The sequence below is a fragment of the Ranitomeya variabilis genome, chromosome 2, assembly GCF_051348905.1.
Source record: "Ranitomeya variabilis isolate aRanVar5 chromosome 2, aRanVar5.hap1, whole genome shotgun sequence".
NCBI classification, from domain to species: Eukaryota; Metazoa; Chordata; class Amphibia; order Anura; family Dendrobatidae; genus Ranitomeya; species Ranitomeya variabilis.
In genome coordinates, this window is record NC_135233.1 from 823,137,177 (window position 1) to 823,150,895 (window position 13,719).

Here is a 13,719-nt window from a genome sequence, read left to right on the forward strand (position 1 = left end):
ATCAAAACAAGTTAAAAGTACAATACATTTTTTCCATTTATTTCTCAACATTCACATCAGTTTCTCTGTATTTCGCTACTAATATTGTATGCCTAAGTCCATTCCTGAGATGCCATTTTAATAGTGAATTATTTTTCTCTATTGTTCTATGTGTCATTTTAGAATTTATATTTCTTTATTATTGTATTACGAACTTACAGATAAAATACCAGTTATTGATTTCATGTCAACTCACAAAAAAAATGTATTTTATTATGGATTTTTTACAACCCGCAGGTAAATCGCTAATTTGTTATATGATAATGTAAGTGATGAAACATTGGTTAGCTAACACTGCAGCTTTACATCTCTGGACTTGAATTTGACTAGGTAGTTTTCCAAAATATCGAAATGTTGCCCTGAGTCACAAATATATATTACAGTAGTTAAGAAAAGGACACACTTCTTTTTATTCCTTGCTATTCCAGTGCCACATCCTATTCCCTCCCCGCTGGTCTTCTGTTTTTCTGACTGCAGTGATTATAAGCTGTATACCCTGCATGATTGCCGAGTGCAATTATTGGCTTTTGTAGCAACCTGAATTATCTACTTTGTAGCTAGGTATACACAAGACCAACAGAGAGGAAAGAGAATCGGCAATGCAGCAGCAATTACTAATGTCCGAGAGAAACTAATGTCCTAATTGGAATACCACATGTATTTGTACTTTTTATTCCATTTATAAATGATGTAATGTTTGGACTTTATGGTACTTTTTCCGTATTCACAGGTAAAAGAAAGATTTGCACAGTGTTAGAACCTTTACTCTGTACAGATTACTATTTGACCCCTACAGTTTGAAGCAAAAGAGTAGATGAGATTAATAGTGGATTTAAATCGGAGTGTAAGTTCATGCATTTTGTGACAAAACAAAAATGTTATTTTTACACTGAATAGATATCTAATTGGTGAGTTTACAATGGAGAACAATTTGAATTTATAGGTTGAAAATAAACTAAAAATAGCATGTAACCCCTTCCTGACATAGCCACTTTTTGATTTTTCTTATAATTCTTTACAATCCTGAACTTCCAAGAGCCATAACTTTTTTATTTTTCTGTCAATATAGCTGTATGAGGGCTTGTTTTTTGCAATGCGAGTTGTACTTTGAATGCCATCATTAATTTAACCTCACAATGTGCTTGAAAATGGGAAAAAAATAATCCAAGAGCATTGAATTTGAAAAAAAGTGCAATTTTACAATTTTTAGGAGGTCTTTTATTTACCATGTTTACTATGTGGTAAAACTGACCAGACAATATGATTATCCAGGTTAAACTGAGTATTATTGAAGTTATTGACTTGTTTCGCCACTTTACAAGACCCGTAATGTTTTCATTTTTCAGGATATGTGTGAGGGCTTATTTTTGGTGCCCTGAGCTTATGTTTTTACTGATACTATTATGGGCTAAATACAATGTTTTGATCAGTTATTGCATTTTATTGCAATGTTGCGGCTGCCAAAAAATTGATGGCGTTTTGATTTTTTTCTCATTATGCCATTTACCAATCAGGTTATTTTATCTTACATTTAGATATATTGGACATTCACAGATGCAGAGATACTAAATATGTGTATTTTTGTATTTTTTAATTGTTTTATTTTTATTGGGGCAAAAGACGGATGATTTGAAATTTTGTGATTTTTATTTTTTTTCTTATTTTTTAAAACTTTTTTCACTTTTTACTCTGTTTAATAGTTTCTTTAGGGGGTTGCAGCTAAAATCACAATCTTGCATAAATGCCACATAAATTCTGGCTTTAACAGATGAATTGGAATGACAGGCATTGGGGCTCTTCAACAGAGCCCCGCAATCATGTCACTGATGCACCTAAGGGAACATGAAATTACACACCCCATGTGTGTTAAATGCCTCTGTAATTGGCAGCAGGTTTTAACAGTTTATCAGCAGCATGATGGTTAGAAGCATATGATGGCTTATTAAATCAGCCATCATGCGTGGGGAAAGATGTGGGCCTAGCATGCAAGCTCACATCAAAGGAACGAACACAATATATGACATGTTTAAATCAAAGGTCTTGAAGGAGCAAATTCCAATCTGCTGCATGAAAAACCAACAAGGTATTATTTTGTATCAGAAAAGACATGACTTCTACAGAAGAAAGAATAATTTTACCCATTTATAAAACAATCAATAAATTATTCATACTGAGAAACATACAGAGGAAACTGTGCCACATTTTGGGCTGAGTGAGATAGCTATATAAATCGGAGTGAGTTAGGAACACAATGAATGGACTCACTGGCTGCTCTTCTGGCCCAAGCATGACAGCTGCATAAAAATACATTCAACTGTCATGCTCAGGTCAGGAGAGCCCTTGGTAGGTCTGTGCATTGAGTTCTAATCTTGCTCTGATTTATACAGCCATCTGACTTTGCCCTTAGGGTATGTGCACGCAGAGTATTTTAATGAGTCTTTTGGAGCTGGTCTTTTCCAAAAAATGCCTTAGAAAAACTTTGCGAAAAACTCTTGAAAGACTCTTCCTATTTATTGTAAAACAACTACCTAGTCATATGTTTACTGTTTTGCAAATTTTTATTCCACTTCAGGTTTTAAAAAACACTCAAAGAGAGAAAATTAAGTGGATGACCCATCGTTAAAGTATCTCTTGATAGAAAATGCTACAAAGTAGGAACAGTCAAATAAAAAAATTCAAAAAAATTATTTAAAACCTCTTCAAGAGATACTTTAGTAAATGAAAAGTTTCCTGAAAGGGTTCACACTAGAAAGCTTACAGTTTTTGAATGCCTCAAAAAAAATTGTGTGCACATAACAGGAAATGGAATTTGTCGCAAAATTCAAAAGCATTGTGTTATTCTCAACTGTAAGATTATGGGACATGTTCTTACAGGATTTGCTGATTGATGGAAGTGTGACCGGACTAAAGAAAGAGGTAGATATTCTTCTTGTTAAACAATATACTAAATACTTTTAGCACTGCAAAAGATTCATCTACAGATTTATCACATTGTCAGCAGAGTGAGAAATGAATTATTGCATAAATTTACAATATTGAACATTCATCTAAGGTTTTTACATATAAAAGTCACACATAAAAGTCAGCATATATAGAATACAAAATAATTTATCACCAAGGAAATGGTCACTCACCTTTTGATCCAGAAGTAATGTATTTGTAGGAATTGCAGCAAAAGATTTGTAGCTTGACTTGATTTTGTATAACTAAAAGTTACAAAACAGAAGCTTTATTTTATACAGAGCCTAACTGTACTTTTTAAGTATATGTTAGATGTGAAGGTTGTCATGTGATAATTATCTCCCTTACATTGTTCAGGAGTGTATTTAATAATGAATAGATTACCTTCACAGCTTACATTTTTAAGTCAATATGACTTAGTTTGCTAAAATGAGCAAAACAGTATATCTAAAAGTTTAAAATTAAATGAAACTTTCTGCTCAGACCATCTTTTCTGTTGTTACTGAATCAGCACAAGAACATTATATATAGTTATAATTAGTTTGTGGTTTGCAATTTTATATTTATATATAGTGCAAACAAGCCAAAAAATAATACACTAGTTAGCTTTGTGTGTATTTTTTTTGCTTAGTTGATTTAGATATAAAATTTAAAATATTATATTGATTTATATAGCAATGTTATAATTTAAAAAACCATAATTTACAATTATAATTTATTGTTTCTGATAAAGAACCAACTAAAACATAGTTAAAATGCACCTAATGCTAGCCAAAATATAAATATATGGGTTTAGCACTTCCAATTCTTTGTGCTTAGCTCTATTAGTACAGAAAATCCAATGGTACATTTTGGTCAACGCATATCTTAGTTATCCCCTTAGTGACGGGGCCAAATTTTTAAAATCTGACCAGTGTCACTTTAAGTAGTAATAACTCTGGAATGCTTCAACAAACCCCAGTGATTTTGAAAATGTTTTTTCATGGCACATTATACTTTATGTTAATGGTAAATTTAGGTCGATATGTTTTGTGTTCATTTATAAAAAATATCAGAAATTTGGCAAAAATGTAAACAAATTAGCAATTTTCAAACTTTGAATGATTATCCCTTTAATCCTTATAGCCATTTCATAGCGGAACATTAATAAATAACATTTCCCTCATGTCTGCTTTAAATCAGCGCCATTTGTAAAATGCTATTTTATTTTGTTAGCATTTTAGGAGGTTTAAAATTGTAGCAGCAATTTTTCATTTTTTTCATAAAAATTTTCAACATTTATTTTTTTTAGTGACCTATCCAGGTTTGAAGCGAATTTAGGGGTCCTATATATTGGAAAAAAAACCAAAATGCTACCATTTTAAAAACAACACCTCCTGACATACTGAAAACTGCTGTCAGGTAGTTTATTAACCTTCAGGTTCTTTTAAGGAATTAATAGGGGTCAGTATTGGGCCCTCTTCTTTTTAACATATTTATTAATGACCATGTAGGGGGCATTCAGAGTAGAATTTTAATATTTGCAGATGACACTAAACTCTGCAGGGTAATCAATACAGAGGAGGACAATTTTATATTACAGGATGATTTATGTAAACTAGAAGCTTGGGCTGATAAATGGCAAATGAGCTTTAATGGGGATAAACGTAAGGTCATGCACTTGGGTAGAAGTAATAAGATGTATAACTATGTGCTTAATTCTAAAACTCTGGGCAAAACAGTCAATGAAAAAGACCTGGGTGTATGGGTGGATGACAAACTCATATTCAGTGGCCAGCGTCAGGCAGCTGCTACAAAGGCAAATAAAATAATGGGATGCATTAAGAGGCATAGATGCTCATGAGGAGAACATAATTTTACCTCTATACAAGTCACTAATGCGACCACACTTACAATACTGTGCACAGTTCTGGTCTCCGGTGTATAAGAAAGACATAGCTGAACTAGAGCGGGTGCAAAGAAGAGTTACCAAGGTTATTAGAGGACTGGGGGGTCTGCAATACCAAGATAGGTTATTACACTTGGGGTTATTTAGTTTGGAAAAACGAAGGCTAAGGGGTGATCTTATGTTAATGTATAAATATATGAGGGGACAGTACAAAGACCTTTCTGATGATCTTTTTAATCATAGACCTGAGACAGGGACAAGGGGGCATCCTCTACGTCTGGAGGAAAAAAGGTTTAAGCATAATAACAGTCGCGGATTCTTTACTGTAAGAGCAGTGAGACTATGGAACTCTCTGCCGTATAATGTTGTAATGAGTGACTCATTGCTTAAATTTAAGAGGGGACTGGATACCTTTCTGGAAAAGTATAATGTTACAGGGTATATATATTAGATTCCTTGATAAGGCGTTGATCCAGGGAACTAGTCTGATTGCCGTATGTGGGGTCGGGAAGGAATTTTTTTCCCCATGGTGGAGCTTACTCTTACCACATGGGTTTTTTTTGCCTTCCCCTGGATCAACATGTTAGGGCATGTTAGGCTATGGGTTGAACTAGATGGACTTAAAGTCTTCCTTCAACCTTACTAACTATGTAACTATGTAATACAAAGTGGCATGACAGGAATGAAAAAGTGTATTTTTACCACCTAAAAGTTGCTAACTTTTGAACAGGCCACTGTAGCCGACAGACTCTAAAGCTGCTATTTGGCCGTGAACTGCCATGACAAACATCAGGACAACACAAACATGATCTCAGGGGACCGATGGGGATAAAGAGGAAGTCTCCACACTCTTTTATCCATTTAGATGATATGGCAATTATTGACAGGAGCATTTAAGGGGTTAAACAGATATGGACGGTGCCAACACTGATCGTGGCTGATTTAGCAAGTTGTTAGCTATAGTGGACAGCCGACAGCTGCTGGATTGTCACCTGTGTGGGGATGCTATTCTCTTATATCTCAGGTCAGTAAAAAGACGTATTGACAGTCATTAAGGGGTTTTAAACAAATGAAGATCAGCAGGCATCATATTGGACAATGAGCTGGAAGTGGAAGTTTAACAGATTTGGTGGATTACTTACTTTCACTGTAATATTTTATATTTTTCAGTTTTTGTATAAACCAATGTAGGTTTTTAGAATATTTGCTTTTTGGACAGTGTTTTAACTCTTTTTGTCCTGTTCACCTTAACCTTTCTGAGTACATTTCAAAATGTGAAAACGTATTAATCATGGCAATACTTTAATGATAAAATTACCATTGAGTAAAAATGAAAATAACAAATTATTGCTAATATCTATATGTGCTACTTAAAGCTGGCCTCAGAAGAAAAGTTTCCCCATTGCATTGCTATTTGACAATGAATTCTATCAAGGGAAACAAAGGTCATACATGCATTTCTTAATGTAATTTTAAATGTGCCATTAATACAAAATTAGTTTGCTTTTATCATGCATGAAAAGTATATATAAATATTCTATACCTTTTTATTTTCAAGGTCAGAAACTTGAGACAATGAACTTCTTGATGGCAGTTCGCATGATCTTGACAGGACTGATCTTGGAAGTGCAGTAATGTTAGTAGATAATGAGCAAAGTGGTGCATTTTTTTTATATACTTCTGAACTAAAAGACTGACACTGTGAGTTTGGGTTCTGTGATTGATATGTGTTCTGATCTGTCTCCATATTTTCTCTACATATTATGGCTGATTGATATTTTCCAATATCCATAGAGGAATTAGATATTACTTGGCATGGAAGTAAACTCTCACTTAAAGTATGAGAAGTTGATCTAAAATTACCTCTCAGTGATGGATGTCTTTTCATATCACTTTTCCTTTCATCAGGTAAGTGACGAATTGACTGATCAAAGTGAGAAGGAGGAGGAAACAATGTAACTCTTTTAGATTTTCCAAGAACAGAATATTTTTTTATTGGTGTATATGGTAGTCTGCTTATTGGAGGTTTTTCATTCAAGGATAAAATATGTTCCCTATCAATGTTGGATGATGTAGTTGACCTATGATGCAATTGAGAAGACAATGATGAAGATCCTTTCTGAGAAAGTTGGTCACTTGCAGTTGGCTTAAAACAAATTGAATCTGGGGAAAATGTCCTGTTTTGACTTTGGTGGAATGGTAATTCTCCATGCAATATATCAGCCTCTGATGATGATGGCATAATTTCAGCTTTTCTTTGAAAATGTATCATTTTGGGTTCTCTTGGATAGTCTAGTGAAAAACAGGATAGAGCTTTTTTAGGTAAATTTGGAATCACAGACAACTTCTTATAGGCAGAAGGCATAGGGGAAGTTGTCCTAGGCTCAGACTGAAAATGATGATCAGGAGAAATTGTTCGTTTTGAACTTGAACGTTTTGATTTCAGTAAGGAGGTTAAAAATGAAAGTCGTGATGAAACAGGTGAATTGGCATCTGTTTTTGGAATTGGAGATGTGCTTTCATTCATACTACAGATTGTTGAAGAAGAGCCAAAGAATGGAGAGCTCAATGGGCTAGGACTACGGCAAAGTGGATATTTTGTAACATGTATAGGAAGAGGAGACAATACATTTGACCGTCCACTCTGGTTGATACATGAAGCTTTGTATTCTGAAATTTCTAAATCAGTTGGAGAGTGCGAAGATCTTTTGGTATATAAACTCACTGGAGATTCTCTTGTCAAAGTATGTAATGAATTTGATTTTATTGGTTCAAAAGGTGTATGAAAATTGTTCTTAACTGCACTGTTAAGTTTATCTATATTAGAATTAGTGATTTCTCCTCTATATCTTACTGTCTTGTTATCTGGGTGTGAGACATTTGATAACTGAGAATAATGTGAGTCCATGCCAACAGTACACATTTGCTAAAGAGAGAAAAAAAATAAAACAAATAAATTAGCACATAAATTAGGTAGTTCTTCATGGTTATTGTTACATCTTTATTTCTAAATAAACTGAAATGATTAAACTTTTCTGACAATTTCAGCAACTCTTTCTTGCATTATTTTCTTTCTTTTAGATATATCTTGTTTATGTCTATTTTTACTGTTTTATTTGCATCAACAATGTTTTAATGAATAATACATATCAAATTTTATGACTTCACTTTATTCACATAATGAGTCAATGAAGAACAGCAAGAGTAAAAAGAAAAATAAAACATACTATAAACTAAAATAATGGAATATATATATATATATATATATATATATATATATATATATATATATATATATATATATATATAAGATTGCCATTGCTGTAATCGTACTATCCTGCAGTGCGAAATGAAGTTACCAGCAAATCTCAAAAAACATGGTACAATAGCATATTTTCACTGCTTATAATCTGTGCTCAAAACTACAACTTGTCCTGCAAAAAACAAGCCCTCATGTGGCTTTTTTAATGAAAAACAAAAGTTCAAACAAGGAGAGGAAAAAGTGAAAATGCAAGACTGAAAATTAGCCCCATGAGGAAGAGGTTGAAATTCACATCAGTTGTATGTTCACATGTGGTAGTGTCAGTTTCTATAATTGGAAATACATTTTGGCAAACCCCTTTTATTTGTATCAAAGAATTGCAAACAGTTCTGAAACAAATGTGTTGTATCTACTATATAATTGTCTAAGCGTCACTTCCATCTTTCTGTCTGTCTTTCTGTCTGTCTGTCTGTCATGGAAATCCCGCGTCGCTGACTGGAAAGGCCTGGGCTGGATCCGGGGGCTGTGCTATATACTACATGGACTGTGCAATATTCTATGTGGCAGTGCAATATACTACGTGGCTGTGCAATATACTACGTGGCTGTGCAATATACTACATGGCTGTGCTATATACTATTAGGCTGTACTATATGCTAATTGGCTGTGCTATATACTATGTGGGACTATGTGGCTGTGTTATATACTGCATGGGCTGTGTTAAATACTACGTGGCTGTGCTATATACTACAGGGGCTGTGTAATATACTGTGCGGGCTGTGCAATATACTATGTGGCTGTGCTATATAGTACGTGGGCTATGTTATATACTGCATGGGCTGTGTTATATACTGCTTCGGCTGTGCAATATATTACCTGGCTGTGCTATATACTACGTGGGCTTTGTAATATACTACATGGCTGTGTTATATACTATGTGGGCAGTGCTATATACTACATAGACTGCACAATATACTACATGGGCTATGCTATATACTATGTGGACTGTGCAATATACTACATGGACTGTGCAATATACTATGTGGGCTGTGCAATATACTACGTGGCTGTGAAATATACTATGTGGAGGTGCAATATACTACCTGACTCTGCAATATACTACCTGACTCTGCAATATACTACGTGGCTGTGCAATATACTATGTGGCTGTGCAATATACTTTGTGGCTGTGCAATATACTACTTGGCTGTGCTATATAATGCATGGGACTACATGGGCTGTGTTATATACTGCATGGGCTGTGTTATATACTACGTGGCTGTGCAATATACTACTTGGCTGTGCTATGTACTACGTGGAACTATGTGGGCTGTGCTATATACTGGGTGGGCTGTGTTATATACTGCGTGGGCTGTGCTATATACTGCAGCGGCTGTGCAATATACTACGTGGCTGTGCTATATACTATGTGGCTGTGTTATATATTATGTGGGCTGTGCTATATACTATGTGGACTGTGCAATACACTATGTGGGCTGTGCTATATACTACGTGGACTGTGCTATATACTACGTGGACTGTGCAATATACTATGTGGGCTGTGCTATATACTATGTTGCTGTGCAATATACTATGAGTTTATGCAATACACTACCTGGCTGTGCAATATACTACGTGGCTTTGCAATATACCTCGGGGCTGTGCAATATACTACTTGGCTGTGCTATATATTATGTGGGACTACGTGGGCTGTGTTATATACTGCATGGGCTGTGTTATAAACTACGTCGCTGTGCAGTATAGTATAGTATATACTATGTCGGCTGTGCAATATACTACGTGGGCTGTGTAATATTCAGTATTACGTGGCTTTAATATACTGTGTGGGCTGTGCTATATACTGCATGGGCTGTGTTATATACTGCGTTGGCTGTTCAATATACTACGTGGCTGTGCTATATACTTTGTGGGCTGTGTTATATACTACGTGGCTGTGTTTAATACTGCGTGAGCTGTGCTTTATGCTACATGGACTGTGCAATATACTACGTGGGCTGTGCAATATTCTATGAGGACTGTGCAATATACTATGTGGCTGTGCAATATACTATGTGGCTGTGCAATATACTATGTGGCTGTGCAATATACTACATGGCTGTGCTATATACTACTTGGCTGTGCTATATGCTAATTGGCTGTGCTATACACTATGTGGGACTACGTGGCTGTGTTTTATACTGCATGGGCTGTGTTAAATACTATGTTGCTGTGCTATATACTGCATGGGCTGTGTAATATACTGTGTGGGCTGTGCAATATACTATGTGGGCTGTGCGATATACTACATGGCTGTGCAATATACTATGTGGCAGTGCAATATACAGTACTATGTAGCTGTGCAATATACTACTAGGCTGTGCAATATACTACATGGGCTGTGCAATATACTACGTGGGCTGTGCTACATACTATGTGGCTGTGCAATATACTATGTGGACTGTGTTGTATACTATGTGGCTGTGTTATACACTGCATGGGCTATGTTATACACTATGTAGGCTGTTTTATATACTGCATGGGCTGTTATATACTACGTCACTGTGCTATATACTTCATGGGCTGTGTCATATACTACGTGGCTGTGTAATATACTGCGTGGGCTGTGCAATATACTACGTGGCTGTTCTATATACTGCGTGGCTGTGCTATATACTATGTGGCTGTGCAATATACTACATGGCTGTGTAATATACTATGTGGCTGTGCAATATACTACGTGGGCTGTGCAATATACTACGTGGGCTGTGCTACATACAAGATTCAAGATTCAAGATTCAAAGAAGCTTTATTGGCAGGACCAAATACACATCAGTTTTGCCAAAGCAAGTGTATAAAGGCAATAGGGATAGGGACTGTGGCGATGTTGGGTAGGAGCTGTAGGGGAGGTGGATGGGGCAGATCCAGGGTAGGGGCTATAGTCCATGGCATAGGGGAGGTGGATGGGGCAGATCCAGGGTGGGGGCTATAGTCCATGGCATAGGGAAGGTGGATGGGGGCAGATCCAGGGTGGGGGCTATAGTCCATGGCATAGGGAAGGTGGATGGGGCATATCCATTGTGGGGGCTATAGTCCATGGCGTCATAGTTCTCTTTCTCGCAGTCTATGACTTTCGCTCACATACCGTTCTGCTATCTCCACTGCTCTCTCTTCTTCTCCCAGCAGGATATATGTCTTCTCTTCCTCCTTCATGGTGATGAAGTCCGGGAAGAGATATGAGAGTCTCCACATACTATGTGGCTGTGCAATATACTATGTGGGCTGTGTTATATACTACGTGGCTGTGTTATACACTGCGTGGGCTGTGTTATACACTATGTAGGCTGTGTTATATACTCCATGGGCTGTTATATACTACATTGCTGTGCTATATACTACGTGGGCTGTGTAATATACTACATGACTGTGTAATATACTGCATGGGCTGTGCAATATACTACATGGCTGTTCTATATACTGCGTGGCTGTGCTATATATTACGTGGGCTGTGCAATATACTATGTGGCTGTACCATATACTACATGGCTGTGTAATATACTACGTGGCTGTGCAATTTACTACGTGGGCTTTGCAATATACTACGTGGGCTGTGCTACATACTACGTGGCTGTGCAATATACTACGCGGGCTGTGCAATATACTACGTGGGGTGTGTTTTACACTACGTGGGCTGTGTTATATACTATGTGAACTGTGTTATATACTACGTGGCTGTGTTATATGCTATGTGGGCTGCTATATACTATGTGGCTGTGCTATATACTACATGGCTGTGCTATATACTACATGGCTGGCCACGAACAATCTGCAACAGACGCACTCCGGCCGCGAATTGGCACGGGATTTGAACCACGCTTCGTCAATTGGTCGCGCCCGGCCAGCCAAATTCTGTGTATTCATTGTATTATTCTAAAATCTTCATAAATAAACTACATACATATTCTAGAATACCCGATGCGTTAGAATTGGGCCACCATCTAGTGAGAACATATTCTTAAACTAACCGCAAATTCAGTCAAAGAATCTTGTTGAATCAAAACCATAGTGATAGTAATCCAAGCGTCTGAGTTATCTTTCTTACTCCCCAAGACATTGCAAACCAATTGTGCAAATTTTACTCCAATCTTTATAATTAGGAAACAGAGCCACTCAGCTGTAACCCAAACATGGAGGACAGTAAAAAGTTTATTTCTAATGTTAACCTCCCACACTTAAATTCATCTCAAATCGACTCCTTAAATTCGCCTTTTGAAAAAAAAAGATAATTATGGTAATGAAAAAATTAAAAGATTATAAAGCCCCGAGTCCAGACAGCTTTTTCAACGAGTACTATAAACATTTCCAGAATCTTCTAACTCCATCTTTAATGGATTTATTTAATTTTGCAGCAACTTCTAGTTTATTCCCTAAAGTCTTTACACTTAAACATTATAGTAATTCCCAAACCAGACAGCAATCCAGAACTGATTCATTTCTCTTCTTAATTCCGACGTACAAGTTTGCGCCAAAATGATTGCAAAAATAATGAAGAATATTATTCCCACACTAATTCACTCTGACCAAATTGGATTTGTTAAAAGAGACAGCCTCCAGGCAGCACTAGAAAAATAATCAATCTCCTTTCCATAATCGACAAAGAGAACTTACCATCCATACTCCTTTTTTTAGACACCGAAAAGGCCTTTGACTGCATAATATGAAACTTTACGTTTGCAACCCTCAAAAAATTTGGATTCAAAGGCTAAATATTCAGTTCTATTTCTGCAGTATATTCATCCTCTACAGCAAAAGAATGAGTTAATAACCACTTCCCAACCTCCTTAACCCTATCAAACGGAACTCGTCAGGGCTGCCCACTTTCTCCAATACTTTTTATCCTAACTATATAACCAACCCTTTGTAGAACTAATAAGATACAACCAATCTATTAAGGGAATCTTAGCTGGTCTTAGACAACATAAATTAGGTGTTTTTTTGCACATGACTTGGTTACTATCTCAGACCCACTAAACTCTCTTTGTGAATTGTCTGCGATAATTAAACATTTCTCTTTTGCTTCCCATTATAAAATAAATGAGAAAAAAAGAATTCTTGGCTTTAACTTAGACTTAAAACTCAAAAAAGATTTAGAGGGTGAATTCTCTTACTCATGGGAAGTCTCTAAAATCATATTCTTAGGAATAAACTTCACAAACCCTTTGAGCAAAACGGTGAACCTTAACCTAATGGATATATTCAAAGAAACTCAAACTGTGCTAGTTAAATACAATAAAGCCAACACATCTTGAATGGGTAGAATAATTGTATATAAGATGTTAATTCTACCAACAATACTTTATATTTTTTGAATTATGCCTCTTTTGATTCCAGCTTTCTGGATCCAAAAAAATCATAAGCAACTTTCTAAATATATTTGGATTAATAAACCCCTCTGAATCAGTAAATACCTTCATTTTAAGAACAAGCTGAATGGGGTCATGGCTCTCCCTAATATACAAGCTTACTATGAAGCAAATTTAACCCTACAATGCAGAAATTGGCTCTACCCAAA

The 13,719-nt window shown here is 36.0% G+C and overlaps 1 protein-coding gene across 2 annotated transcripts in view; it reads right to left on the reverse strand.

Annotated features, from left to right (window-relative positions):
• Window positions 1-13,719, reverse strand: part of MLIP (muscular LMNA interacting protein) — a 388,135-nt gene that overhangs the window by 172,908 nt on the left and 201,508 nt on the right. For both annotated transcript variants that reach the window (XM_077290019.1, XM_077290018.1), the window contains 2 exons: window positions 6,432-7,814; window positions 3,174-3,245 (listed from right to left, as the gene is read on the reverse strand). In XM_077290019.1, the coding sequence (XP_077146134.1) occupies window positions 3,174-3,245; window positions 6,432-7,814 (1,455 nt within the window). The remainder of the gene's footprint in view (window positions 1-3,173; window positions 3,246-6,431; window positions 7,815-13,719) is intronic.